Here is a 24,866-nt window from a genome sequence, read left to right on the forward strand (position 1 = left end):
AGAAACCTGCTACAGTTGGATACTGTAACAGTCGTTACAAATTGTTACAATACCTGGACTGAGACGGACATATAACTCTCTTATGTTAGTGACGTTATGGGTTGCTTTGAACTCTGCTTATTTCATGTGTGAATGTATAGCAGCCGTTCAACCGGGCTTGTAAGGTTGGTGAAGAGCGTCTTATTAAAGGACAACACTGTGGAATTCTCAGTACCAGTGAAGTTGTGAGTTTCTAACCGTCCAGTCGAGTCTACCGCCTCCTCTCCTCCCTTAAACACAACCTGAAGCGTTACACGGTTCTCAACGTGGGCGGTACCGGGGGCGTTCAGAGGACGGCAGGGGGCGCTGGCGGACATTTTTACAAAAGGGGGCCGCTGGGATGCCTTTGGGGGGCGTTTGGTCGAAGGTAAACTTTACATCTTAAATCCACAACAATACCAGTTTAGACTTTGAGCAACTTGGTAAAACTGTATGTGTAACATTAAATCATTCCTGGCTGCAACTGTATCGATGGCAGCTCTTCTATTCAGTGTTTGTAGCTTCATGGCGGAGCTCCGCTCCGCATCAGTTCAGCGTTACACCGGCTGATGACGTTGCTGTGATTCACTTTGCCTGGTATTTTTGTACATATGTTTAGGCAGTTCTGTGATCATGTCAAAGCAGCAACTTATATTAAAAAGTGTTTTATTGTCCGTTTGAAAGCTGCCCACTTCCATGGAAGGACAACAGAAAATCGCTCTTATAAACATGTAATTACTAAAATCACGATACCCTGACTTTGTATCCCTCTGAAAAATGAACCCATTTAAATAAAGAAATCCCTCCATGGGTGATACCTCGATAGAGAGCGTTCATTTTATAGCGTTAACACCGGAGCTTGGTCCGGTATGAAACGGGTGTGATAAAACAACGGTACCACAGCACTTTTAAATTTCAATAATCAGAATACCGAAATTGTTTCCGTTGTTTTAAAAGGTTTATGTCGGTCTGCCTTTTCCCCATCGATATGTTTCCTGACCGCCCTGCACCTTAGGGAGTTAAACAAAAAAAAATCGATGCGCACATTGCGCAAAATTCTGAAACATGAGAAGCGGGCAAAACGGAGCGACGAACTGGATGTGAATTATGGCATAAAAACAGAATCCGACGCTGAACAGTGAAAAATCAACACATGATATGAAACGCATGACTATTAGGAGGCGCAGCAGGTGATGAGTGAAAATTACTGAGCGTCAATAAACGATAAAATAAATCTAGCAACAGTAAAGAAACTAAAGTGGACATAGCAATAAACCGAGAGAGGATAATACTAATCAAATGAAACTAAATGGAAATGAATGAAGAACAAAATGCAAGAATAAACTAAGAAACTAAAGTAAATACGGAGGAATAAACTGGTATGGCAAGACCTTTCGAGCAATAATTAATACAGAGGACAGTATGGCAAGAATAAACAGACACYATTTCCAGATAAARGGTAAAATAATATTGTTGAAGTGCCATGGGCAGGGGCGCAACTACACATTATTCAGGTGGATGCGAAAACATAAATCGGCACCCCCCCACGAAGGAGCGTAGAAACATACGCTAGTTTTCTTTAGTATTGTATTTAATCTTATCTTAATCTATTGAAAGTCCTGTAGCTGTTTTAGTAAGCTGTGTCTTTGTGAAATCTGTTTCTGTTATTTGTTGGGTCATAACTAATAATTCATAGCATTAATCAAACATGCTGCCAATGTTTGTATGTGTACATGTTTATGTTAATGTAAAAATGAGCAATCACATCGACCAACAGATGTCAAACTGTAACTGTTACGTGTACGTACGATAACTGTTTTTATACACCTACTAATTGATTTAAATTTAACTTAAGGGACTTAAGGAAAGTTTTACAGAAACTTTCATACGGAGCGAGCATCGCCTGCAACCTGCAGAACTAAACTCAGGGCAGAAAAAACCCAATTACGCTTCTTTGTCTGACGTCACGTCCTCCCTCCTCTCTCGCTTCCATCTTGCTCCCCGCATGTGTCTGCTGTTAGTTTACAGGTCAGTGAGGAGCTTTAAATACTTTCTTCTCCGCACTGTTATCCCCTGATCAGACGGCCAGAGGTAAACGAAAGCCTTTCCCGACCGGATGGCTGATATCCGCCGCGGTGTGAAGCTAATCTTACTCACGGATCTGTGTGGCGGTGTGACAGGCCGTACTGCTAGTAGTTAAGCTAGGCAAAGTTAGCCTCCAGCTTCCTCGCAAAAAAAGCTATAAAAAAAACTCATTTAGGTTGAAAGCAGGTTAACTAAACTTGCTTTTGACGTTGGATAACGTGTTGCTGGCTTATTTAGTTCGACTAATAATATTTCATTGTTATTTGCTTGGCTTCGCTCGTTCACAGTACCTCCCAGAAATAAGGAAAATGGCTCGAGTTTTGTAGCAGTCGTCCTGCGGATTGAGTAATTTTGTTTTTTTGTCGTGCAATGCTCACCGGCGGTTCGTTCAATATGGTTTTAACCTGTTATCTTCAGCATTTGCAGTATTACCACACCCACACTGACAATGCTGCTCCGTGCGCATGTGTGTTTATATGCGTGACATTGTTCCTTTTTTTTTATTTTTTTGTCCAATCAGGTCGCACTTTGCAGAAAGCTCCGTTTAAATTTTGGTTACAGTTAGTATTAAGTGATTTTTTTTTCATGGGATTTGGCAAGTCAAACCTGAATAGCCTGATTTTATTTTATTTTATTTTTTTCAAATTTGTTTAAGCTAGGGTTTGTTTATTTTACCCGTGTTGTTTCTTAAATGACTTGTGGGGGAAGTGGTGTAAAAATAAATTGCATCTGATTTCAATGGTCAGATTCTACATTCTCCCAGATACATTTCTGGGATCAGTCATTCAAAGTTGTCTTTTTTCTGCCTGAACAATGTTTGAATCTGTGATCTTTGTAATAATAGTACTTTAGTATTTTGTAGATTGCTTATAGAAGATTTGAACAATGTTGGAGTTTTGCTTTCTAGTGTCCTATTAAGATTCCCAATGCCTATTTCTATATCTTTAAAAATTTATGTTTCTTGAGGTTTGCGTTTCTTCCATAATTTCCAATCTTGTTGATTTATTTTTTTCCTTCTTGAAGTCAGAGTTGTCACTAGTTTTATCATCTTAAGGAAATTGTTTCATATGTTATACCAAGTTGATACTAAACAGTTTTCTGCTACAAACAAAAAAAACTCTAAAAATTATTTCCTTGTAAATATGTGCAATTAATCGCAAAATTTCAAAGTAGGAAGATCGCTGATATTAAGTCAGAAATCTGTAAGTAAAAAAATCTTATTCAAAAGTAAGTATTGTCAAAAGCTCATTAAGTCAGATTTATCCATTTTTGTCATGAGAAAATAACCAAATTACTTGTAAATATGTTAAATCTCAACATTTCCTAGTTGTATTGTTCTGCAGCACACTGAACAAATCCCTTATAAATTTGGCTGTTATGATAAAGTATTTGTATTATTTACTCTTTTTTTCCCAGAAACCACATAATTAATAAAAATTTATAGAAATAAGTTCTTAACATAAAGTTGGCTTTATTTACTTCTACTGTGTCTGAGAGAATCATTTCCTCTCTGCTACGCTTATGTTCTTATTTCTTGTTGGCAAAAGTCAAAAATGTCGTTCACGTAAGTTAATTTCAATATTAAAACCTTCACTAACTTCTAATGTTTCTAATCTAATTAAATGTTTGAGTTGACAGTGTGATGTCTTTACCTGCATGGTGTCTGTGCGCTTGAGATTTCTGCATCATGTTGTCCCATGTTAGTATATCTTAGATTTGTCTGTAAATAACTGCAGCACTACCACTGTGTTATAAAATATCAATCTGTTCATTTGCAGATGAAAGAAGCAATAATGAATCAAGAAAAACTCGCTAAACTACAAGCGCAAGTCCGCATCGGTGGAAAGGTATAGTCTTGGCGTTACACGAAGCCTTTCGGTTCTCTCTGCTGCTTTTTAAAGGCTCCTTCTATTTTTGATTTTTGCTTCACCTGAATATTTCAGAAACAACAAATGTTCATGAATTAATTGCAATTAATTCCATAAGATGGATAGGGCCAATATTTCTCCAGTGTGAAGTTAACGACTTCTTGTGTGTTGTCATGGTTGCTTAAATGCACAACGGTGTAAATACTACTTCCATGTCACGTCCAAGATCTTAACAGAGATGCGTCCTCCCTGTCCTCTCTCCCACAGGGAAGCGCCCGCAGAAAGAAGAAGGTTGTACACAGAACAGCGACCGCCGACGACAAGAAGCTCCAGTTCTCCCTAAAGAAGCTCGGCGTCAACAACATCTCCGGCATCGAAGAGGTAGGCGCCGCGCAGGGCGGAGCACGCGCCCGTCTCCTTCGGTAACACCTCAGCATCTCGTTCCAGGTGAACATGTTCACGAACCAGGGCACGGTGATCCACTTCAACAACCCCAAAGTGCAAGCCTCCCTCGCCGCCAACACCTTCACCATCACTGGCCACGCCGAGACCAAGCAGCTGACCGAGATGTTGCCCGGCATCCTCAACCAGCTGGGAGCCGACAGTCTGACGAGCCTGCGGAGACTCGCCGAGGCTCTCCCCAAACAGGGTCCGTGACCCCCCCCCACGCCGTCGCAGATTCTGTAGCTACGCCACGCTTTTCCGGTCTCGTTGCTGATGAGGTAACTTTGATTACTTCCTCTGCTTCCAGCTGGAGATGGAAAAGCGCCAATCGCAGCAGTAGAAGAAGAGGACGACGACGTTCCAGGTAAGGGGTTCGACATCTGGGGGAATCTTCCCGCAGTGGGATCATTGCATCAAGATGTTCCTCCTCTGGCTTAAATAAATAAAATGCCGCAGGTTTTTCCTTCCTAGGATGCATCGCTGTCTTTTGACGATGTTCGGCTTTATTTGCTTTTCTTTGCCGAGAAAGTTTTACCCAAACACATGAGGTTGTCATTAGCTCGATCCCCGCTTTTCCCAGGACTTCTCAGGTCCTCGCTAACGCAACAAACGATTACGCAGCCGCTGCGCTGTCGAGGCGTGTGATGGCACAGGGGTTAACTACCCTCGCCACCACGTTGTTGATGGAGTTGGGTTTCCTTTTGTTCTCCTGCTGTTTGCCCAAACGTTTTTAAAAATTGTTCCCATTTTAACCTTTGACCCTCTGAGACTTGGACATGGTGGTTCTCACAGAGGAGGGAGAAGCCAACTTCTTGAAGTGCTTTTCCATAATTTGTACTGCGACTGTTTTTTGTCGACAAACTTATTTTCATAGCATGGCTTTTATATTGCTGTAAGTTGATTCTTTGACTTAAAAAAAAAAAAACTAGCATCATTTTTCCTTCTTGACAAATTTGTGCGCCACTTTGTGTCGGCCTCATCTGAAATGCAGTGAAGTTTGAGGTTTTTATTGTGACGAAATAAAGGTAAATTGTGTGAATGCTTTCATAAGGCATCGTATGTCGAGCACATTGCAAGTCTGTGTGAGTGAGGAATCAGGTTTCAGATGAACTCACTCTTCCTGGAAGCGTTTTGAAAGCTCGGATGCGACTTTCTCACCCGGTCAGACAGGTCAGACCTCCACGTTTGTGTCGTTTCAGATCTGGTGGAGAATTTCGACGAAGCGTCTAAGGATGAGGCCAACTAGGGGGAGACGGGAGACGGCAGAACTCAACAGGACCACGTGTGGGGCGGAGGGGGCACGAGATGTTGTTTCGCATGGAAGAAGCGGAGAGTTGACAGTCAAAACACCTGAGCAAGTTGAGACATCGTGTCGGCGTTGAGCCTTCTGTAAAAACCGCAACACTTCAATTAATTACCGCCACACTCTTCAATCATTTCTTTTGAGTCGTTTTGTAGAGTATTACTCCGTTTGGAAACCGGGGTCACAGTATTTCGGTGTTCAGGTGTGTTTATTTCTCAGTCCACCTCTTTGCCACCAGGCTCTCCATATGCTTGTCGTGCTCATGTGGACTTAATGTCCAGTTACAGTAAGATTGTGTGTCCGATGCCCCCCGGCTGTACATCCGTTTCCTCTGTTACTGAACTGTGGCCTCGCTAAAATCACCATATCTGGAATAAACCTTTGCTACTGTCACTAAATGGAACAATGCGTCTGTTTTTTTTTTTTTTCTAAGTGTGGATGATAAAATGCTTCAAAACATCTTTTCATCAGATATGTTTGGCACTTTTCACCAAATATCTGACTTTCACCCTCATGCTTCTCTTGTACTCTTAATTGTAATACAGGTCATTCTCAAAACATTAGCATATTGTGATAAAGTTCATTATTTTCCATAATGTAATGATAAAAATTAAACTGTCACATATTTTAGATTCATTGCACACCAACTGAAATATTTCAGGTCTTKTATTGTTTTAAYACTGATGATTTTGGCAWACAGCTCATGAAAACCCAAAATCCCTGTCTCAAAAAATTAGCATATTTCATCCGACCAATAAAAGAAATGTGTTTTAATACCAAAAATGTCAACCTTCAAATAACTATGTACAGTTATGCACTCAATACTTGGTCAGGAATCCTTTTGCAGCCTCCAATGCGGCATGGAGGCAATCAGCCTGTGGCTCTGCTGAGGTGTTATGGAGGCCATGATGCTTCGATAGCCTTAAGCTCATCCAGAGTTTTGGGTCTTGGTCTCTCAACTTTCTCTTCACAATATCCCACAGATTCTCTATGGGGTTCAGGTCAGGAGAGTTGGCAGGCCAGTTGAGCACAGTAACACCATGGTCAGTAATACCAGTGGTTTTGGCTCTGTGAGCAGGTGCCAGATTGTGTTGAAAAATGAAATCTTCATCTTCATAAAGCTTTTCAGCAGATGGAAGCATGAAGTGCTCCAAAATCTCCTAATAGCTGCTGCATTGACCCTGCCCTTGATAAAACACASTGGACCAACACCAGCAGCTGACATGGCAACCCAGACCCTCACTGACTGTGGGTACTTGACACTGGACTTCTGGCATTTCCTTCTCCCCAGTCTTCCTCCAGACTCTGGCACCTTGATTTCCGAATGACATGCAAAATTTGCTTTCATCCGAAAAAGTACTTTGGACCACTGAGCAACAGTCCAGTGCTGCTTCTCTGTAGCCCAGGTCAGACGCTTCTGCCGCTGTTTCTGGTTCAAAAGTGTCTTGACCAGCACCTGTAGCCCATTTCCTGCACACRCCTGTGCACGGTGGCTCTGGATGTTTCTACTCCAGACTCAGTCCACTGCTTCCTCAGGTCCCCCAAGGTCCGGAATCGGTCCTTCTCCACCATTTTCCTCAGAGGTCCGGTCACATCTTCTCATTGTGCAGCGTTTTCTGCCACACTTTTTCTTTCCCACTGAGGTGCCTTGATACAGCACTCTGGGAACAGCCTATTTGTTTAGAAATGTCTTTCTGTGTCTTACCCTCTTGCTTGAGGGTGTCAATGATGGCCTTCTGGACAGCAGTCAGGTCACCAGTCTTACCCATGATTGCGGTTTTGAGTAATGAACCAGGCTGGGAGTTTTTAAAARCYTCAGGAATCTTTTGCAGGTGTTTAGAGTTACTTTGTTGATTCAGATGATGAGGTTCATTGCTCGTTCAGAGAGCCTTTTCATGATATGCTAATTTTTTGAGACAGGGATTTTGGGTTTTCATGAGCTGTATGACAAAATCATCAGTATTAAAACAATAAAAGACCTGAAATATTTCAGTCGGTGTACAATGAATCTAAAATATATGACAGATTAATTTTTATCATTACATTATGGAAAATAATGAACTTTATCACAATATGCAAATTTTTTGAGAAGCACCTTTATATTGTATTGTTTAATGCCAGCTTAAAGGGTTAGCATTAAAATGTATGCAAAAATGAAGGCCTTAAAATTTCTTCAATGAAAAACAAGTTGTCCTGTTGCAATAAGCAACTCAAAGAACCAAATGATAAAACAAGCTCAATAACTTCCTTTTACATGATTCATAGTTTTTCTTTTCTTTCCCTCTATTAAAAATTGGTTAACAAATGTCTTCAGTCTCAACTAGCCCACCTCTTCTTTTTTTTTTTTTTACAATTTTGTTCACAAAGACTTCATAATTCATTGTATTTGTTTCTGTTGTTTTGTCTTCCAGTCTCTGTGTTAAATGTTCTTTAGAATTTAAAGTTTATTGATTTTTAAGAACTGGTCTTTTATGTCTTTACCATTAGGTTACTTGAAAGTGGTCTGTAAACAATTCTATTTATTGTAATAACTTCTGGGACTATTTATCGTCTGTTTTGTTACTGTGACAGGCCTAACATCAAGTTAACAGCGGGTCTTGAATTTTGTTGTGGCAGGCCGTTTTAATCTCATTATGTGTAGTTTTCTTGAGACTTTACTGTTTCTTTGAGTCACATGCAGTCATCTTCACTGTGACTCAAAGTGGTTGCGGCCATACACCTAATTGAAATTTTTATTAGGTTTGTTTATTGATAACTAGCTGCTAATATATCCTTGCTAATCTGACGGCCATCAAATATAAAAGCAGGTCTATTGCCAGTTGGCTGGATGGTATTTGTCTTGCCCATTTACTCACCTCTGTTGCTAACCAGTATGATTTTTATTTTTCTATATTTTTTTGTTCATGTGTGTCATTATGTCTCGCAATGCATTCTCAGTCTTAAAAGGTCTTAAATTTGAATTGGTGAAACCTGCAGGAATCCTGGTATCCAGCTATGTGATGCTGCTCTGGATTAAAATGGAAGCCCTCAGTCTTGACAAAATGAAGACCATTAAAGCTGATTTGATGTGGTTAGCCGGATGATCAGCCATGGTAACGGTTTACATTTCTTTCCATACTAACGTAATGAACTTTTGAATAATCATTTCTTCAAAAGTCATTTAATGATTTAGCTTTAATTACAAATAGAATTTTTATTTTAACTCAATTCAAACTCTTTTCTTGGTTTGCTTTGTTACTTGATGTTTGTTCAGTATGGAGCACTTATAACTGCAGAGTCCTTCACATGAAGTGCTAATTATAGGGCACCTTTGTATTTCCCCTCACAACCAATTTGGTAAATTGCCACAACTAATGGGATTTTATGTAATTTAAGTTTCACAAAACCACATCACACTGTGGCCTAAAAGAAAATCTAGATTAAAAATATATATTTTCTCACATGCCATTCAGTTTTCTTTTTTTGTAGCTTAAAACGGCTTTTATTTTTCATGGTAAAAATTGAACTTTTTTTAAAACAGACAACCAACAAATACGTTTGGACAGACAGCAAAATTACGACTGTTTCAATGCACAAGCCATTTGATACAAAACTGCAAAAGAAGCACCAAAATACCACACAGGGCTGTCGATTTGCAGTGTACGGTCTTTACAGAACATCTAACCGTGGCTGTACATAAACACACAACTGACCCTGGAATGGCCCGCAATACATTCAAATAAAAAAAAATTTAAAAAAAGATTCGGTTAATTCACCGACATGTTGCCAGCTTCATGTTCTCACGGTTCAGTGTGCCTCTGAAATGTGCTTGCTGTGAAGACCAGACGTGACGATGAACAACTGTTTTTTTTTCTTCCAACTTTAAAAACCATTCCAGTATGGTTAAAGTTATTTAACCCTCCGGCAGTCCTACCTCGACATTCGGGGAAAGCGAGGCAGATGTTACGGTCGTCGGTTCCCGAAACCGCAGGAAAAAAAAAGTTAAAATCGGAAAACTTCACACGGGGTCCACTCTACCTCTTTTAGGTCAGCGGGAGGTTTAACAACAGGTGGAAAAGGTGTAATAATATATTAGGATGTGACAAAACTAATAACCCGTAGTTGCTTAATTTTAAACACCACATGTAGTCTGCGACTCGTCTCCAGCTCACTTCCACGTCCTTCGGTGTGCTCCGATTACGTTTACAACTCCAGAGGATTACGTTAAAGTGCAGAGCATGACTGCTTCGAAAAGGGTTAGAAGTGAAAACAAGCTGCCGTGTGCACAAGATTAAATAAATAAGATTTTACGACACGAAGTAAATATCTTTTTTTTTCCCCAAGAGATCAAAATATTCCCGAAGGCTGTGACCCAGGGCATGCTACATGATTGTCCAGCACCAAGCAACGTCCCACAAGGAGTCTGTCCTCTCCAGGAGTTCACTCTCTGATTCCCATCAGTAGCTTCAGTAGGTGGGCCTCCATCACCTGTTGAACTGAACACACAAACATGGATTTGTTTCAAGTGTAGAACCAGTAGATGGCGCCACACGACCAAAGAAACAAACCCCTCAGAAACGGTAACACTGAAGGTTTGCTTAACAGCCAGGTGATGCATGTGCATCTTCAATGGTTGGTTCTATGCTCAGGAAAGAGTTCTGTCCCACTGATGGATGTGGTCTGGGTGCAAAAATGTACCAATCAGCAGCAGGATTTAAAGTCGGTCTTTTCAAGAGCCGAGAGGCCACTCTGTGATGAAGACTTCACTCCAAAAACAGAATTAAAAGTCAGATTGCAAATGCGGCAGACCTTCATTTTTAGATAATTTCTGTGGTTTGGAGAAACCAAAACTTAAGTCCTTGGCTCAAATATCAATCGCTACATGTTGCGGGAGAGGTTTTTGTGGCTGATGCTCCTTATGAGACGGCATCATGGAGGAAGAATATGAGGAAATATTGACGCAACATCTCAAGATATCAGTTCAGAAAATATTTGATTTATATTTAGACAATAGGAAAAAAATGTTTTTTTGTTTTTTTTAAATGTAACTGGTTTCAACTTTAGCCTGAAAAAAAAAAAAAAAACAATTAAGAGGATGAAAAATATTTATACTAAATTCCAAGTTGTATTATTGTTTATAAAAATCACTGAAGCCATTTCCTGGATAATTATTCACGTCTTTGATGAGCATGTAAACCTCTACCCAGCGCTGTATTTAGAGCTAAACGTAGCGATCAGACACGTTTATTCCTCACACACCGTTTCGATGACCCATAGCCACGGCCATATCCATGGCGTTGAATCCCGAATCCGACTCTACAGTAGGATCGGCGCCGCTATCTAGAAAACACGAGTGTCGGATTAAACAAAACAGACGGGTATTTATCCTCTTAAAGTTATTACCTGCAGATGAATTTTCCTTACCTAACAGAATCTCAACACAGCGCACATGGTTGCCATGGACAGCATACAGCAGAGGGGCGCCTCCATTCTAAGGACGATAAGTTGATGTTTAAACAGTGACGCCCAGAGGGCGACCAAGGGAGTTCAACATCGTTACTTTCCACAACCAGATCTACGTTAACACATCAACCACAATGGGATGCAGCGGACATGAATCAAGCTCATACCCAGTCGTACTCATTGACATCCACTCCGCAGTCGATGAGCATCTTCACTATGTCTGTGTATCCCTTACTGCAGGCCAGAGAGAGCGCACTTTCCCTCCCTTTGGCCAGCAGGTTCGGGTCGGCCCCCTGCAGTCAAGCGAGAGAGAGAGAGAGAGAGTGAATGTTTTCAGAGTCGATTCAATAACCGTTACATGCTCCGTTTTGTTCCGCCGTACGTTTTGCAGCAAAAACTCGACAACGGCGATTTGTCCGTGCGCCGCAGCCCACATCAGAGGGGTGAAACCTTCGTCGTCTTGGAGATTGATTACGGTCTCTGTGCAAAGAAATACGCCTGAGATTAAAATCTGTTGGAGGTGGCAGAGGTACAAGAACAGGGAACTGTGGGTATACGTTTTCTGTAGTTTATGATTATTAGGTCTAAATTAGCAACCATTGTAGTGTTTACGTCTTAAATTGTTTTGTTCACATTATAGAAGGATTAAAAGTGATATTAGAAAAGTTACAACAAGTTAAGACAATTTTTGGCTAAAGGCTGCCTGACAATGTTGAAGTTTTTTCCCCTATAGAACATACAAGATGTAACAAATATCCCTCTATTTATTGGATAGAATCAGTGTTGAATGTTATAAAAAATGAAGGGATTACAAGATGATCCCTGTTTACAGAACTAAACTTCATCAGTAGTCATAGTATTGGGGTGAGCAGTCTTGGAATTGTGTCCACTACTGTGCAAAGAAGGAAAACTGTAAGTGCAGAAAAAGAGGGTACAGAGAACAGGGCCCTGACGAACACACAATGACAAGAAATTGCTTTTACTAAAAGACAAAACTATACATGCTCTAAAAACAAAGATGAACTGCCCACCTTGTTCAATCCTACTGGCCAAAAACACCATTTCTCCCTGGGCTGCCAGCTGATGAATGGATAAAGCTGGAAAATAAGAGGAAAACTTAATGTGTTACACTTCCAACTAAATGATGCAAGTAAAAAAAGCAACAACAACAAAAAAAAAAACAGCACTTACAGTGGACCAAAAGTGGTGTCGAGGAAACCTCGTTGCCACGGTGTTTGTTGGTCAGTGTGGTAGACTGTTTGATCGGGGAGAAATGTTTGGTGGTGGACGGCGTGTAAACGTGACGTACTTGTATACCTGGCGACGGTGAGGTTTGGATGTTGCACTCAGCTGAAAGGAAGAAAAGAGATCTTTTAGTGTACACACAGAATGACTTCTTGTGCATTTAAGAAACAAATTTCCACTTAGAAGGCAGATCATACCTTTAAACAGAACGGAAGCTACTTCCAGGTCAGAGTTCACCTGGTCCTGAATGTTCTTACTGTCCTCCTCGTTGAGAGACTTCACAAATCTGGAGCAAACATTCATGTCAAAGCGGTTGGGGAGGATGAACTTGATGCCCATGGCCACATTTTGAGGGCTTGGCTCGTCGGGGATCGGACCCACCGACTGCTCGGTCTTTATGGAGCTCAGGTCAGGCATCACGCAGATCCCCTCCATGTCCTCAGCGACCAGGGGACAGACAGCTGTCCCCGCTACAGCTGCCACGGTAACGTTATCCATCCTCTTATCTTTCACACAGCTAAGGCGGACCAATAAGAATAATGAAACACAGCGCTATATATGTCCTTGAGTTCACTAAACTCAAGGAGTGCCAAAATACAAGAATTAAACTAAAACAGGATTTATTTTATTCATCCAAATGCCCACAAACCGAACTGTCAGTTAGCTATTTGTTAGCATGTTATAGCATATTGTTGCTCCAGCTTTCTGTTAGTCATACTTACTTCTCGGAAAATAAAACATGTTCAGTTGTTCAGACTTGAAGCTTAAATGTTACCAGCGTCCGAGTAGCTAAATCGAAAAAAATACAACATGACGCTAAATTAGAAAATCGTCATAAAATCATCGCTGCAGCTTCGATGTTTTGATAAATATGCGCATGCGCACTTTGATTCTGGGTGCTCTCCCTTATTTGGTTCTCCTTGGACTTCCGGTGTTTTCGGCTATCCAACAGGTGCACTCAGCCGCGGTTTAGTATGATGATGCATTCACGTCGGGTCGTACACTGTATTTTAAAACTATTATTTTTTCCCCCAGGACTTTATAAATGACATCCCAGAGTATTTGCAGATAAGTTTGATATTGTAAAGATTAAACATTACATAGTAAAATCAATGGGCTGCACAGTGGCGCAGTTGGTAGAGCTGTTGCCTTGCAGCAAGAAGGTTCTGGGTTCGATTCCCGGCCTGGGGTCTTTCTGCATGGAGTTTGCATGTTCTCCCTGTGCACGCGTGGGTTTTCTCCGGGTACTCCGGTTTCCTCCCACAGTCCAAAAACATGACTGTCAAGTTAATTGGCCTCTCCAAATTGCCCCTAGGTATGAGTGTGTGTGTGCATGGTTGTGTGTCCTGTGTGTCTCTGTGTTGCCCTGCGACAGACTGGCGACTTGTCCAGGGTGACCCCGCCTCTCGCCCGAAACGTTGGCTGGAGATGGGCACCAGCAACCCTCCCGACCCCACTAAGGGACCAGGGTGAAAGAAAATGGATGGATGGAAAATGGATAGTAAAATCAAATGTTCACCAATAATAATCTCAAATCTGTACATGGCCTTAGTTTAGATCTCATTTTAAACAGGATTGAAATATGGGGCACCATCTATTGTGTATCTATTTTGGGGCACCAAAATAGATACACAAGCTCAGTGTGTATCTATTTTGACCGTTTATTTTGACATGAAACTTTTATTATTTGCAATTTGTGGTGCATCTTCCTGTTTTATTAAATTCCTTTGACAAATGTGAGAAAAGAAATATTCAAGATACTGAGCGAAGTGCTAAAGTTAGACATTTTCTGGAAAAAAAGTTATTTTATCTGAAGATTTTTGCAAAAATTAACCTAATTTATGCCGTTGAAATTACAATTCTACCGACAGATGGCGCCAATGTCAAGGTAAAAATCAATGTTACCTTGAAATTGAAATTGAATTTATCTTAAATTTATCATTGAATATCGGCTTTACGTGTATGGAGAAAACTAATTAAAAACTATATCTTAGTGGTTTTGAAACCATACATATAACAGAGAAAAAAGTATTTTTTGAACTTATGATGACATAAAAGCGTTAATATGCTACCAAGAAAGACAACATAGATGATCAAGAAGAAAGAAACTGTCATCTCTTATCAGTCTCTGAGGACTCTATTTTTAAGCTGCGTGTTGTAAGAAATCTTTTTACAGAATAAGACAAACAAAACATTCAGAGTTGGTTAGTGGGTGGATGAAAATGCAGTGGGGAGTGATTCATGACACATTTCCTCCAGTAAAACTGTTATTTTCAAGGAACAGAGCCAAAAAACACATTGTAGACTATATAAAGCAATGTTAATATCATAAAATAGCCAGAAAAACACAAAATAAATAACTTTTTAAACTGATTATCAGGAGGTCTCCTCTCTCTTAAAAGAATACGGCAACAACGGACATACTTGGGAATTTGATCAGAGTGAAGTAACAATACATCTCAAACAATGTCCTTGTGAACAAATAGGAGCAAAGAATAGATGTTTGGGTAAACAGTACAGTGCAGCACTACGGTTGGTGAAAACCAAACACAGTAACACCTCATGTCAACAGTCAAACACGGCAGAGGAAACTTCACCATTTAGCCACATTTTACAAGTTAAGCCCAATCTAAACGCCTGGTGATTTATTTGGTGCACTGATCTGAAAGATGGTTTTAATACTGTTTCTGACAAATTAACAGGTTAAACAAAATACCAGAACAGTTCATTATAATATAAAATACAAAAATACTGACTGAATGCAGTGAAATACAGGGGTTAGAAGAGGCACTATTTCCTCTGTGTACATTAGTACAATTGTTAGCATGGTCTCCGGGTGCACTGGCAGAGTCTCTCCAAGTACCCCTGCTTCCTTCATAATTGTGATTCTGCGGTAAGACTTAAAATTCAATTTAAGCAGACCTTCTCCATCTAATCTAATTGAAATGTAGAAAATTTGGGAAAATGTTTTACCCCTAGATGTGAAAATCTGGTTGAATCACACAGTAAAAGAACTGTAATTGCAGCAAAAATGTTAATCAGAGTAATGATTCAAACAGGCTAGGATACAAATGCAGAAAACATTTTTCAAATCTTTAAGTTTCGTATTTATTCCAAACAAACTGTGTTGAATTTTGTAGTTAGAACGTGACAAAATGTGGAAAGTGAGCTGGCTTGTAATTTGAAATTTTGTCAGAAATTTGAAATTTTGTGTGCAAAAACATTTGCATACATTTTTGACATACATCAAATTCTTTGACTATTGCATACTATGATTGTTGCTTCAAAGGTGTATCTCATCCTTTTGGCCCACATTTGTTGCTGTACCTGAACACCACACCAGCATGACTGAAATTCACTTCACTTGTGATTGGTCACAAACGTTGCAGATATGATGAAGGGACACTGCATTGCAAAGATCTTTAGTCGACTTTTGCAAACCTCCACTCCCCAGTCCTGTTTGAAAAACAAAAACAAGCAAACTCCCACACAGCGATGCTGCCACCACCGTGTTTCAATAATGCTTTTTTTGTTGTTACAAGTGTTGCCCTTTTTTTTGGCCAAATGACATCACTGAAGGCTGGTGTGGCATAACACAAGCTCTTCCAAGGGTTTGAAAAATCTCTAATTATTAGCACGTAAAAAATGAATCGGATTCAGAAAAGCTTTATGTACTGGACCAAATCTTTAATCTTTACTGGATAGACATACTGGATATGTCTATCCAGTAATCTTACTTTCAGGTTTTCACAGTAGGTGATGTCACTCGTCTCTTGTCTGAAATACATCCTGATAACGTTTTTCAGTTTTTCAAGTGCCAGGGCGCAGTAGTGTGACAGGGAGTATTACCGCATCATGGCGCCATTGTTCGTGTTTGCTTGTTTACACTGACCAAACCGGTTCCGATGTCGTCTTTCAACACGTCTGCTGAATTAAAAGTTTCTTCAGATGTGAAGAATCTGCTGCTGCCTCACCCGGACTCATAAGTCTGACTTTATGAAACAAATGCTTGAAGGATTTTTGAAGAAGGCTTTTTTTTTTATTGCCACAACAAAGTCAGTCAGAAGTAAAATGTCTGTGTGTGTACGCCCTAAACCTGTTTTTCTTTTTTTTTTTCTTTTTTTTTTTTGCTGCTGCCTGCAGCATCCTCTAATTCAGTGATAGCTTTTAGTCTTCTTGATATCAGCTTGCGTGGTTCCAGATAAGCCGGAACAACATTCAAGTATGCTTGAGAATTTTATTTGAATCTTACAGTGACAGCCATAGTTTGCAGTGTGCTTTTAAAAGATTATAGGGGATCTCTTTGTTATGAGGTAGCAAATGCAATTGCAAAGTGTGAACAGTCTTATGTATTTGCAGAGAAACAAAAACATTTGCATACATTTTTGACATACATCAAATTCTTTGACTATTGCATACTATGATTGTTTCTTCAAAGGTATATCTCATTCTTTGGCCCACATTTGTTGCTGGAAAATAGGTATTAATTTTTTTTATTTTTTAACCACATAGTGAAATTAAGCTTTAAAATAATGTCACTCTCAGTGATATCTCGGGGTGAAGTTTATCTTTGCTAGCACAAAAGGAGATGTAGCTAGTGTCAGAATATAAGAATTTTCTGCACTCTTTGACGGTAATTTTACGCCAGACACTATTTTACTTAAAAAGTAAAATTAAACCAAATTTTAATTTCAGCTTATCTGTTTTGATTGTGTAAGTCAAATTGATCATTCATATATATATAAAAGAGGTAAAAGAATTTTACCTTGTTTAAGTTATTTCTGTGGGTTTATGACAATCCAATTACAAAAGGAAACATGGATTTAGTTGGACACCAAGTGTGTACAAACAGAGGCAATAATAATGGTAAGAGTCATGTCATAACAGTCTCTAATTAGTTGAAATTTACAATATGGCAGTTATGAAAACAATATTAGAGGTGTTTAAAGTAACAAAAAATTTTATTTAATGTAATAATACCAATATTTTTTAAAGTTAGTGGAAGTGAAACTGACAAAAATGACTGGAGTAAGAAAGTAGTAAAAAAAAGGCTATTTAAAACTATTTAATAATTATCTTATTTAATTAGCAGCGGATAGACAGAAATATGAAGTTATGTGCAAATTTTGGTATTTTAAAGAGCAGAATAAAAATAAGCTTAAAAAAGTAAAAAAAAAAAAAACCAACAAAAAATCAATTATCATCCATCAGAGAAACTATGACAATTCAGGAAGTCAGTGAGTTGATGCATTCTGCTTCTGTTGGGTTTCCTTAGACATTTATTTTTACCAAACTGAACAATAAACTAAACTCGATGGTATTGTTTGACCACTAGGTTCAATTTAAATTGTATGTAATTGAAATATGGTGTAGCAAAACTATTCCTAGAAGTACAGTAGTTATGCCTACTATCCTAAACATAACATTTGACTGTTTACTGCCTAAAAATGTTAATAAGATAACAAAAAATGCTTTATGTAAGACCAGACGTAGTAGGCAAAGTACAAATGAATAATAGACGTCATGTGACGGGGCCGTGGGATTCGTCCTGTCTCTCTCCTCTGTCCTCCTGCTGCAGCCGGTGACTGACGGAGAGAGAGGCAGGGGGCTGGACCACAGGAGAGCAGCCTGGAAGCAGTAAACCCTGCACGGCGACACCTGCAGACATTAACTCCTCGTGCTGACTTTAGTTTTTTTTCCCCTCAGTACAGAAAGAAAGAAAGAAAGAAGAAGAAGAAGAAGAAAAAAACCGCGGATGAAACCGAAGCAACTGGTGCGGAATGAGGGCGTGAGAGTTGCGGGAATGTACGGAGAGCCGAAACGAGACTGAATTAACAGAAAGTTCTGCGACAGACGACAGCGGAGACGACAGCAGGTAATGGCAGACTGAGTCATTCTCATGCAGGAAAAAAAACAACAACAAAAAACACAACAAAACGGTGCTTTAAACAGCTTTTTAGATAGCTTCGCTTTTTTTTTCCTCGTGCTGCTTTAATATTAATGAACTAGCTCGCGTGCGTTTGTTTAATTGATCTGTTTAGACCGGTGCGTTCACAGGTAAGAAGCGGAGCTTGAGTTGCTTCTCTCACAAGCCACTCTTTGTTGTGATCCTGCACACATCATTTGCTTGTTCGCGTGCATTTGGGAGGTTGCATGAGTGGCTTTCAGCATAAGTCGCTTTATTGTTCCAAATGAATAAGCCTCGATGCTGATGATGTTCCACAGGCTTCTTTGTTTGACGATGTTTTGAAGCTTCGATCCGTATTTTTCTGTAAAACTCAATCAGACTTTAGGGATAGTGTCTTGAACTGACCTGTTTATGGTCAGTTTTTTTGTTTGTTTGTTTTGCTACGTGAAGCAGTTTTAAAGTTATTATCCATTGGTTTGTATTTTAGTTGAGCACTGGCAATAAAACCCAGTTGGGTAATGAAGTACCAGTTTACATTTCTGGATTTCACTATAATCGGTGTTTTAAACAAGGACTCTGACAAAAACAATCCGTGCTAGTTCTGCTTTGAATGCATTTAGACTAGTGACATCACAAGAAGCACTTTTAAAAAAAATTTTATTTAAGTTCCCTTCCAGTCTGTCCTGGTATTTTTAACAAACAGTGCTCTGTTTTTGTCAAATCTTTCTGAAATTTCTTCAGTGTTCTCACATATTCAAATCTCAAAAGTAACTTTTTAGCAAGACAAATAAGCTTGTTTTAAGTGAATAATTCTTGAATATAAATATTGAAAAAGCACTAGTTAGGCTTGTAGATAATTTCACTTTAACATGGGAAAATATATTAGTGAAATAAGTAATTTTTATATTAAATTATTTACTCAAAACAAACTTATCTATCTTGAAAACAAAAAAAAAACCTTCAATATCTTGCTGGCAAGTTAGTTGTATGCTAGTTTATTTTAAGTGCAATGAAATATTTGCACTAGAAACTAGACAAAAATACTTTTAAGATGTTGTGTTTTTGCAGTTTGTACCTGTAGGACATTTTATGCCATTTCCATCTTTCTAGTCAACATCACAGGAAAGAAATGAGACAAAAAAGTCTAATACTCCACAATTAATGAACTCAAGTAATATGAGATCCAAATGCACTCATTTCCTTTGTACTGACAAATCACGTAAGAGTGATGATGACGCAACATGAAATTCAAAAATGCATTTATGAATTTCAAATACACGGGAATACCAATCATAGGGAAAGCTTCAAATAGGAAACTGTCACTGTACTTGTCGCAGTTTGCTTCAGCAGCAGTATCCATCTCGGCTTGGGAGCCACCCAATTCAAACTCCGTCGCAGACACTGAGTTGTCAATCGGCGACAATGCTAATGCAATCCAGATTTCTCTCAAAATCTGCAAAGAGTCACTTATCTGTCACAATCTTCATCATTGCCAGCTGATCAAGCTCGGTTCTTGTGCAACTTGTGATGTCATCGACCAAACTGTAAACTAAGCAGAGTTTGCAGTTTTCCTCTTAACTCCAAATGCCTTCAGTGAAATCCTACATTAGAAATCCAAACATAGTTAGTGTTTGAGTGGTAACTAGATTTGCTAGTGGGAGAAAAATACATTAGTGGATAGCATCTTTAAAATAGCATCTGTCATTGGTTGTTTACATTCTGAAGTGAAGCCAAAATCTGTTTCCAGCATTGAATATGACGAATGCATTACAGTTAACCGGGAGGAAAACTCCTGATACATTTGCATCATTTCTTCTTAATGATCATGTTAGCGATCATTAGCGCCGTGTTAGTCTCCTCCTTGCGTGTGAAATGCGCAGCACATTAAGGTGTAATTGCATCAGGGAGCTAGTTTAAAGCTACTTCTTTTCATGCAGTGTGGCAGCTTGCCATGTGAGAGGAATTACATAATCCAATCCCGCTTCACCTGACAAGAAAGTGCAGGGCGTACTCGCTTACATCTGAGAACATTTGCATAGCATTCTTAGCTGTCAAAGACGCTCACTGAATGCCTTTTGACAGCGTGCAATCTTCTGGTGCTTGTAATCTCTTTTCCCACGCTGGGTTCCGGGGGGAGCATGGCCCTAAGCCAGCTCAGGTTTCTGAGTCACTGTAAACTCAGGGCCAGGACAATGACAAACACAAAGAATTGTCTTTGCAACTCATCCTCTTCCCAAGGTGATTTATTTTGTTTTTTTGTCTTGGTTTGGTTATCTGATCGTCTGACGGTTAGACATCACGATAATTGTTGGCAAACTCCATAAGATCAGAGCCAGGCGGCTCTTCATTGTTTGAACGGGTGCTTTCGGGTCATGCCCTTTTATTTTTAAAGCTTTTGTAAAGGAAAGCGAAACGGAGTGTTCGCATTTGTTGACTTGACGGGGTGGAGCCTGTCAACCCGCACCAATGTTTACACTACAATATGAAATGTTGACTCACCTGTTGACTGATATATTAAAATCGGAGACACCCTTGCCTGTGGTATCTTCTCCTGAAAATGCTGTACGTGTCTTGGTTACTTTATAGTGTGCAAACCTGGTAGGAACCTTAGTGCTCTAGGGTGTTATTTCCCAGCCCTTCCAGGTTTAGATGCATTAAAAAAAACACTCAAAGGGAATCGCAACTCCCAAAATATGGATGGAGAAGTATTTTTGTCTTAGTGCGCTTGAAATCAGACAAAACTAACTTACAAATAACTTTTCAATGACAAAAAAAATAGTTGCTTGTTTTAGTTCAATAATTCCTTAATATTGATGAAAATTTACTAGTTCAACTGGCAGATTATTTCACTTATAACATGGAAAAAATGTCTTATAATAATAGAAATAATCTGCCAATGGAACTAGTACTTTTTAACCAATTTTAAGACAATTTTGACTAAAAACAAGGTCCTATATATTGTTGAAAAGTTACTTGCAAACTAGTTTTGTCTTAAAGCATATAAAGACATATGATCAATATTAATAGATAATTCGTCTGAAAGAATGTTCAATAATTTCACTGAACTGCGCAGTATTCTGGGGTATGTAGGCAGAGGAAAGACTTTAGCTGATCTCTCACGGCCAGCTAAAAACGAGGTGGGTGGCCTTAACTAACTCACTCTTTGGTTACTTAGCAACGTACTCTGCAGCATTTGCAAGGTTTCGCAATTGTTCCTCATAACATCTTAAAAATAAACAACAGAGTTGCCAATAAACAATGTGTGTTACAACAGCTAATGAAAAAGAGAGTCTGGGACACAACGTCAGCTGTAAGATTACTTTAAAAGAAAAGAAAAAATCTTCATAACTATATAACACAAAACAACTCTAGACGCGTATGTAAGCAGCTTGACAGCAACAGGAGAATGTTGCTTCGTCTTTGTCATTATTAGCCTAGCATAGTAAAGTAAAAACAAGTAAAAACAAAGAAAAACCTGTCTATCCCTATGATCAAACTGTTGGTAAGTGTTAGTATGCAGCCAAATGCTCAATTGAGGATATCATGGCTGACTACATCTGAGCAGAAGATGCAGCTCTACTCACCATGTCAGAGCAGATAGACAGTGTAGCCGCTGTAGCATCAGCTCTACAGGCTCAAGTGTTGGATGTCAACTTCATGCATTCACAAAATTAAAAAAAAAAAAATTAAGAGGTGCTTCACTTTTACGTCAGTATGACTTTTTTAAGCTACTATCTATTTCTATATTTTGAACACGACAATCTTTAAATAAAAAAAAGAGCTGCATGATATTAGAAAAGCCTCAAATTAGGATTTTAGTGTTAACATATTCTTTTTTTTTTCTACATAATGCTGAGTTAATTTTTGAGATATTGCAAAAGTTGTACAAGGTTCAGGTTGAGATTCCTTTGCAGTAATTCAAGGAGAATCTCCTCCAGTTATGTGACATTTAGGGTAGCAGAAAACATTTCGCAGTATTCCGAGTTACCTTAGCGAGATGTTGTTTTATTTGCAAACGCGTAGCTTCAGACCACGGACAGGAAACACTGGAAACATGTAAGTAATAGGAAGAGGTAAGAAAAAAACATATTTGCAGAAACTAGCTGAAAGTAATCTGGGATCTTGCAAAAAATCTTTGTCAGAGCAACATAGAATTTCTCATAAAAATTGCTGGATATCATAAAAGTAACCCAGGATCATGCTAATCTAATTTTTACAAGATCTTTCAAAAGTAGCTTTGTTCTCTTTCACTGCAGCAGCTCAAGCAGAATTATCCCTTTTGCCTCCATTTCTGATTTGCTTATAACCATTAAATGTTCAAAATATCAAACACCAAGAATAAATTTGTCGCAGAGGGGTATAATTATTTCTTCTTTTCATGCTTCTTGACAAAAAAAAACCTCCAGACAACTAAGAACAAATGAGTGCGGTCTGAAGAAAACATGGGTTATAGATTAGACCGGGTCCAGGCCACCCACAGCTTTGTGGTTTCTGATGTTATTATTAACTTAACATTAGATTAACTTGACTCTTTCATCTGCAGGTATTTGGTGGATGGGTGGAAAATGGAGGTGAACAGACAAGAGGTTCCTTTATATGTAAGTAACTGCACAATTAGTTTTTATTTTGACATGTTGTGCAAGTCTGCTGGATGATTTTTATTTATTTATTAGTAGTTTTGAGCTATTTTTTTGTCCCCAAAGAACTAGCCTTCCAAGCACTGGTTGACTGCTGAGACTTGTGTCGCTGATGAAACCCAAGCCAGGAACATTTTAGTCCCAAGGGAAGCCAGACCTTTAACAAGCTGTTCACCGAATGAACATAACCTCTAAAAGCATGACTTCTCCTAAACACGAAGGCCACGGTGCAGGAATAAACTCGTCAGAGTGGGATTTTGGCTCTTTAAAGACAACTCCACTTAGGTTTTAAGTGGTGAAAAGATATACAGGATGTACATTAACAGTTGGGTGTGTCTGGTTAATTGTGGGACAAAGTTTTTCCTTCGTGTAATACTTTTATTTCTTCAATTTACCTTCTTTTTCCCCTTCAGTCTTCCAAATCTGCTGTCTCTCTCTTCCTCTCTCTCGCCCGGGTGCTCCCGTGCCCTTGTGTGAGTGTGGAAACGTGGGTGGGCCAGTCGTTGAAACGATGCCAGATTTTTTTGTTAGCAGAGTGTCTGCTTGTTTTGCTGTGTCACCGCTTTCAGGAGGCAAAAAAAAAAAAAGGTGGTGTTGGGTGGAGAGACGATGGCCTCCCCCTACCCCCCTCTAGCAAAAAAACCCTATGCCTAGACTCAACAAGGTCTGAAAGCCAGGCATGTGAATCATTATGGCTTCCAGTGCCTCTCCGGTTGGAGGAAGTGGCGTCTCCAACCTGGAAGGTCACACGGCTCAACAGGAGCGACTCCGGCTGCTGAATGAGATCCAGATTTCAATGGCCGGCTTTGTGCAGACAAGCTGCGGCGCGCCGTCGCTGTATAAAGGCCTCAATTGTTACACGCCTGGTAAAGTTTTATGGGGCACCTTCACAGATGTAACATGGTGTCAGGCCAGTTGCAGATACTTGTGAGATCAATGGACAAGTGGACGCAGTTACGTGCAGGCAGAAGGAGTTTGAGAGGAAGCGGGTTTTAATTGAGCCGACTGCTCCACCAGGTCTACAGTCCCCCCTCTGAAAGTAACGGACGCATTTGATTGCTTTTGTGATTCGCGCTGGCTTTCACAAGAAAATTAAATGTAAGACGAAGATTAGCTTTAAGCTTTCATTTCCAGGTATTTAGATGTTCCAAGTTCATATCCAGGCAGGTTTTGTTAATTCAAAAGTAGACTGAAAGAAATCCCTCCGAAACAAACAGCTAAGTGATGTTTTAGTTGTCTGAATCAAACATAACTATGACAATGGGCCGTTGTAAACAGATAAAGAGGAGGAATAATTTTCAACTAAACTTTTTTTTTCTTCTTTTTCTAAAAAGGACAAGGAAATTTCAGAGATCCAAATGTCAAAAATTTGAGAGAAATTTTGAGATTGAGCTCTGAAATTTTCTAGAAAAAAACAAGAAAATGTGTTCCTTGGTCTTCATGATGCCAAGGAACCAATCTTCACAAATCTTCTCTTAAAATAAACAAACTCTGGGACCTTCACAGAACAGTTTACAATTAAATTACACAATTTTATTGTGTAATTGTGTGACAACCAGGTCTACTATTTGGAAAAACATCACTGAATGAATATAATAGCAAAGTGACAAATATACAGAAGCAACAGAGTTTGAATGCTTAAGAATATCTAATGACTTAATTAAAAATGTAGTTTGTCTAAAATGCAAATTACTGTATCTTCCGCACTATAAGGCGCACCGGATTTTAAGGCGCACCCTCAATGAATGGCCTATTTTAAAACTTTTTTCATATATAAGGCGCATAGAATAGACACTTCAGTTTGGGTTGCCAATTTGTTCCGTACCCTATTATTACACATCCACAATTGTAAAAAAGTGGTCCCCGAGTTCCTTATATAGTAGTCTGCCCCAGTTGTTGTTTCACTCGCGGTGTTG

The 24,866-nt window shown here is 39.3% G+C and overlaps 2 protein-coding genes and 1 long non-coding RNA gene across 5 annotated transcripts in view; 2 read left to right on the top strand and 1 right to left on the bottom strand.

The window, feature by feature from the left end:
- btf3 (basic transcription factor 3) overlaps nucleotides 1–6,121 on the top strand; it is a 23,511-nt gene extending 17,390 nt beyond the window's left edge. Inside the window, exons 1-6 of one of the 3 annotated variants that reach the window (XM_008423542.2) lie at nucleotides 1,952–2,046; nucleotides 3,882–3,950; nucleotides 4,239–4,352; nucleotides 4,419–4,620; nucleotides 4,723–4,779; nucleotides 5,615–6,121. In XM_008423542.2, the coding sequence (XP_008421764.1) occupies nucleotides 3,882–3,950; nucleotides 4,239–4,352; nucleotides 4,419–4,620; nucleotides 4,723–4,779; nucleotides 5,615–5,661 (489 nt within the window). In that variant the 5' untranslated portion in view covers nucleotides 1,952–2,046 and the 3' untranslated portion in view covers nucleotides 5,662–6,121. Of the gene's footprint in view, nucleotides 1–1,951; nucleotides 2,110–3,881; nucleotides 3,951–4,238; nucleotides 4,353–4,418; nucleotides 4,621–4,722; nucleotides 4,780–5,614 lie in introns of those variants that run through there. The other 2 variants (XM_008423543.2, XM_008423541.1) reach the window with 2 other exon arrangements.
- A 3,450-nt stretch (nucleotides 6,122–9,571) lies between these two features.
- On the bottom strand, nucleotides 9,572–13,312 carry ankra2 (ankyrin repeat, family A (RFXANK-like), 2). Its single transcript, XM_008423544.2, has 9 exons — nucleotides 13,128–13,312; nucleotides 12,603–12,922; nucleotides 12,352–12,510; nucleotides 12,192–12,257; nucleotides 11,543–11,640; nucleotides 11,328–11,453; nucleotides 11,122–11,188; nucleotides 10,957–11,037; nucleotides 9,572–10,193 (listed from the first exon to the last, which is right to left on the bottom strand). The coding sequence occupies exons 2-9, from the start codon at nucleotides 12,901–12,903 to the stop codon at nucleotides 10,138–10,140; spliced, it is 954 nt and encodes a 317-aa protein (XP_008421766.1). The 5' UTR covers nucleotides 12,904–12,922; nucleotides 13,128–13,312; the 3' UTR covers nucleotides 9,572–10,137.
- A 4,635-nt stretch (nucleotides 13,313–17,947) lies between these two features.
- Nucleotides 17,948–23,203, top strand: LOC103473367 (uncharacterized). The gene is made up of 3 exons (XR_535011.2): nucleotides 17,948–18,280; nucleotides 22,857–22,911; nucleotides 23,017–23,203. It is a non-coding gene; the product is annotated as an uncharacterized LOC103473367 (long non-coding RNA).
- Nucleotides 23,204–24,866: the final 1,663 nt, after the last annotated feature.

Source organism: Poecilia reticulata, linkage group LG12 (assembly GCF_000633615.1).
Source record: "Poecilia reticulata strain Guanapo linkage group LG12, Guppy_female_1.0+MT, whole genome shotgun sequence".
Classification (NCBI taxonomy): domain Eukaryota; kingdom Metazoa; phylum Chordata; class Actinopteri; order Cyprinodontiformes; family Poeciliidae; genus Poecilia; species Poecilia reticulata.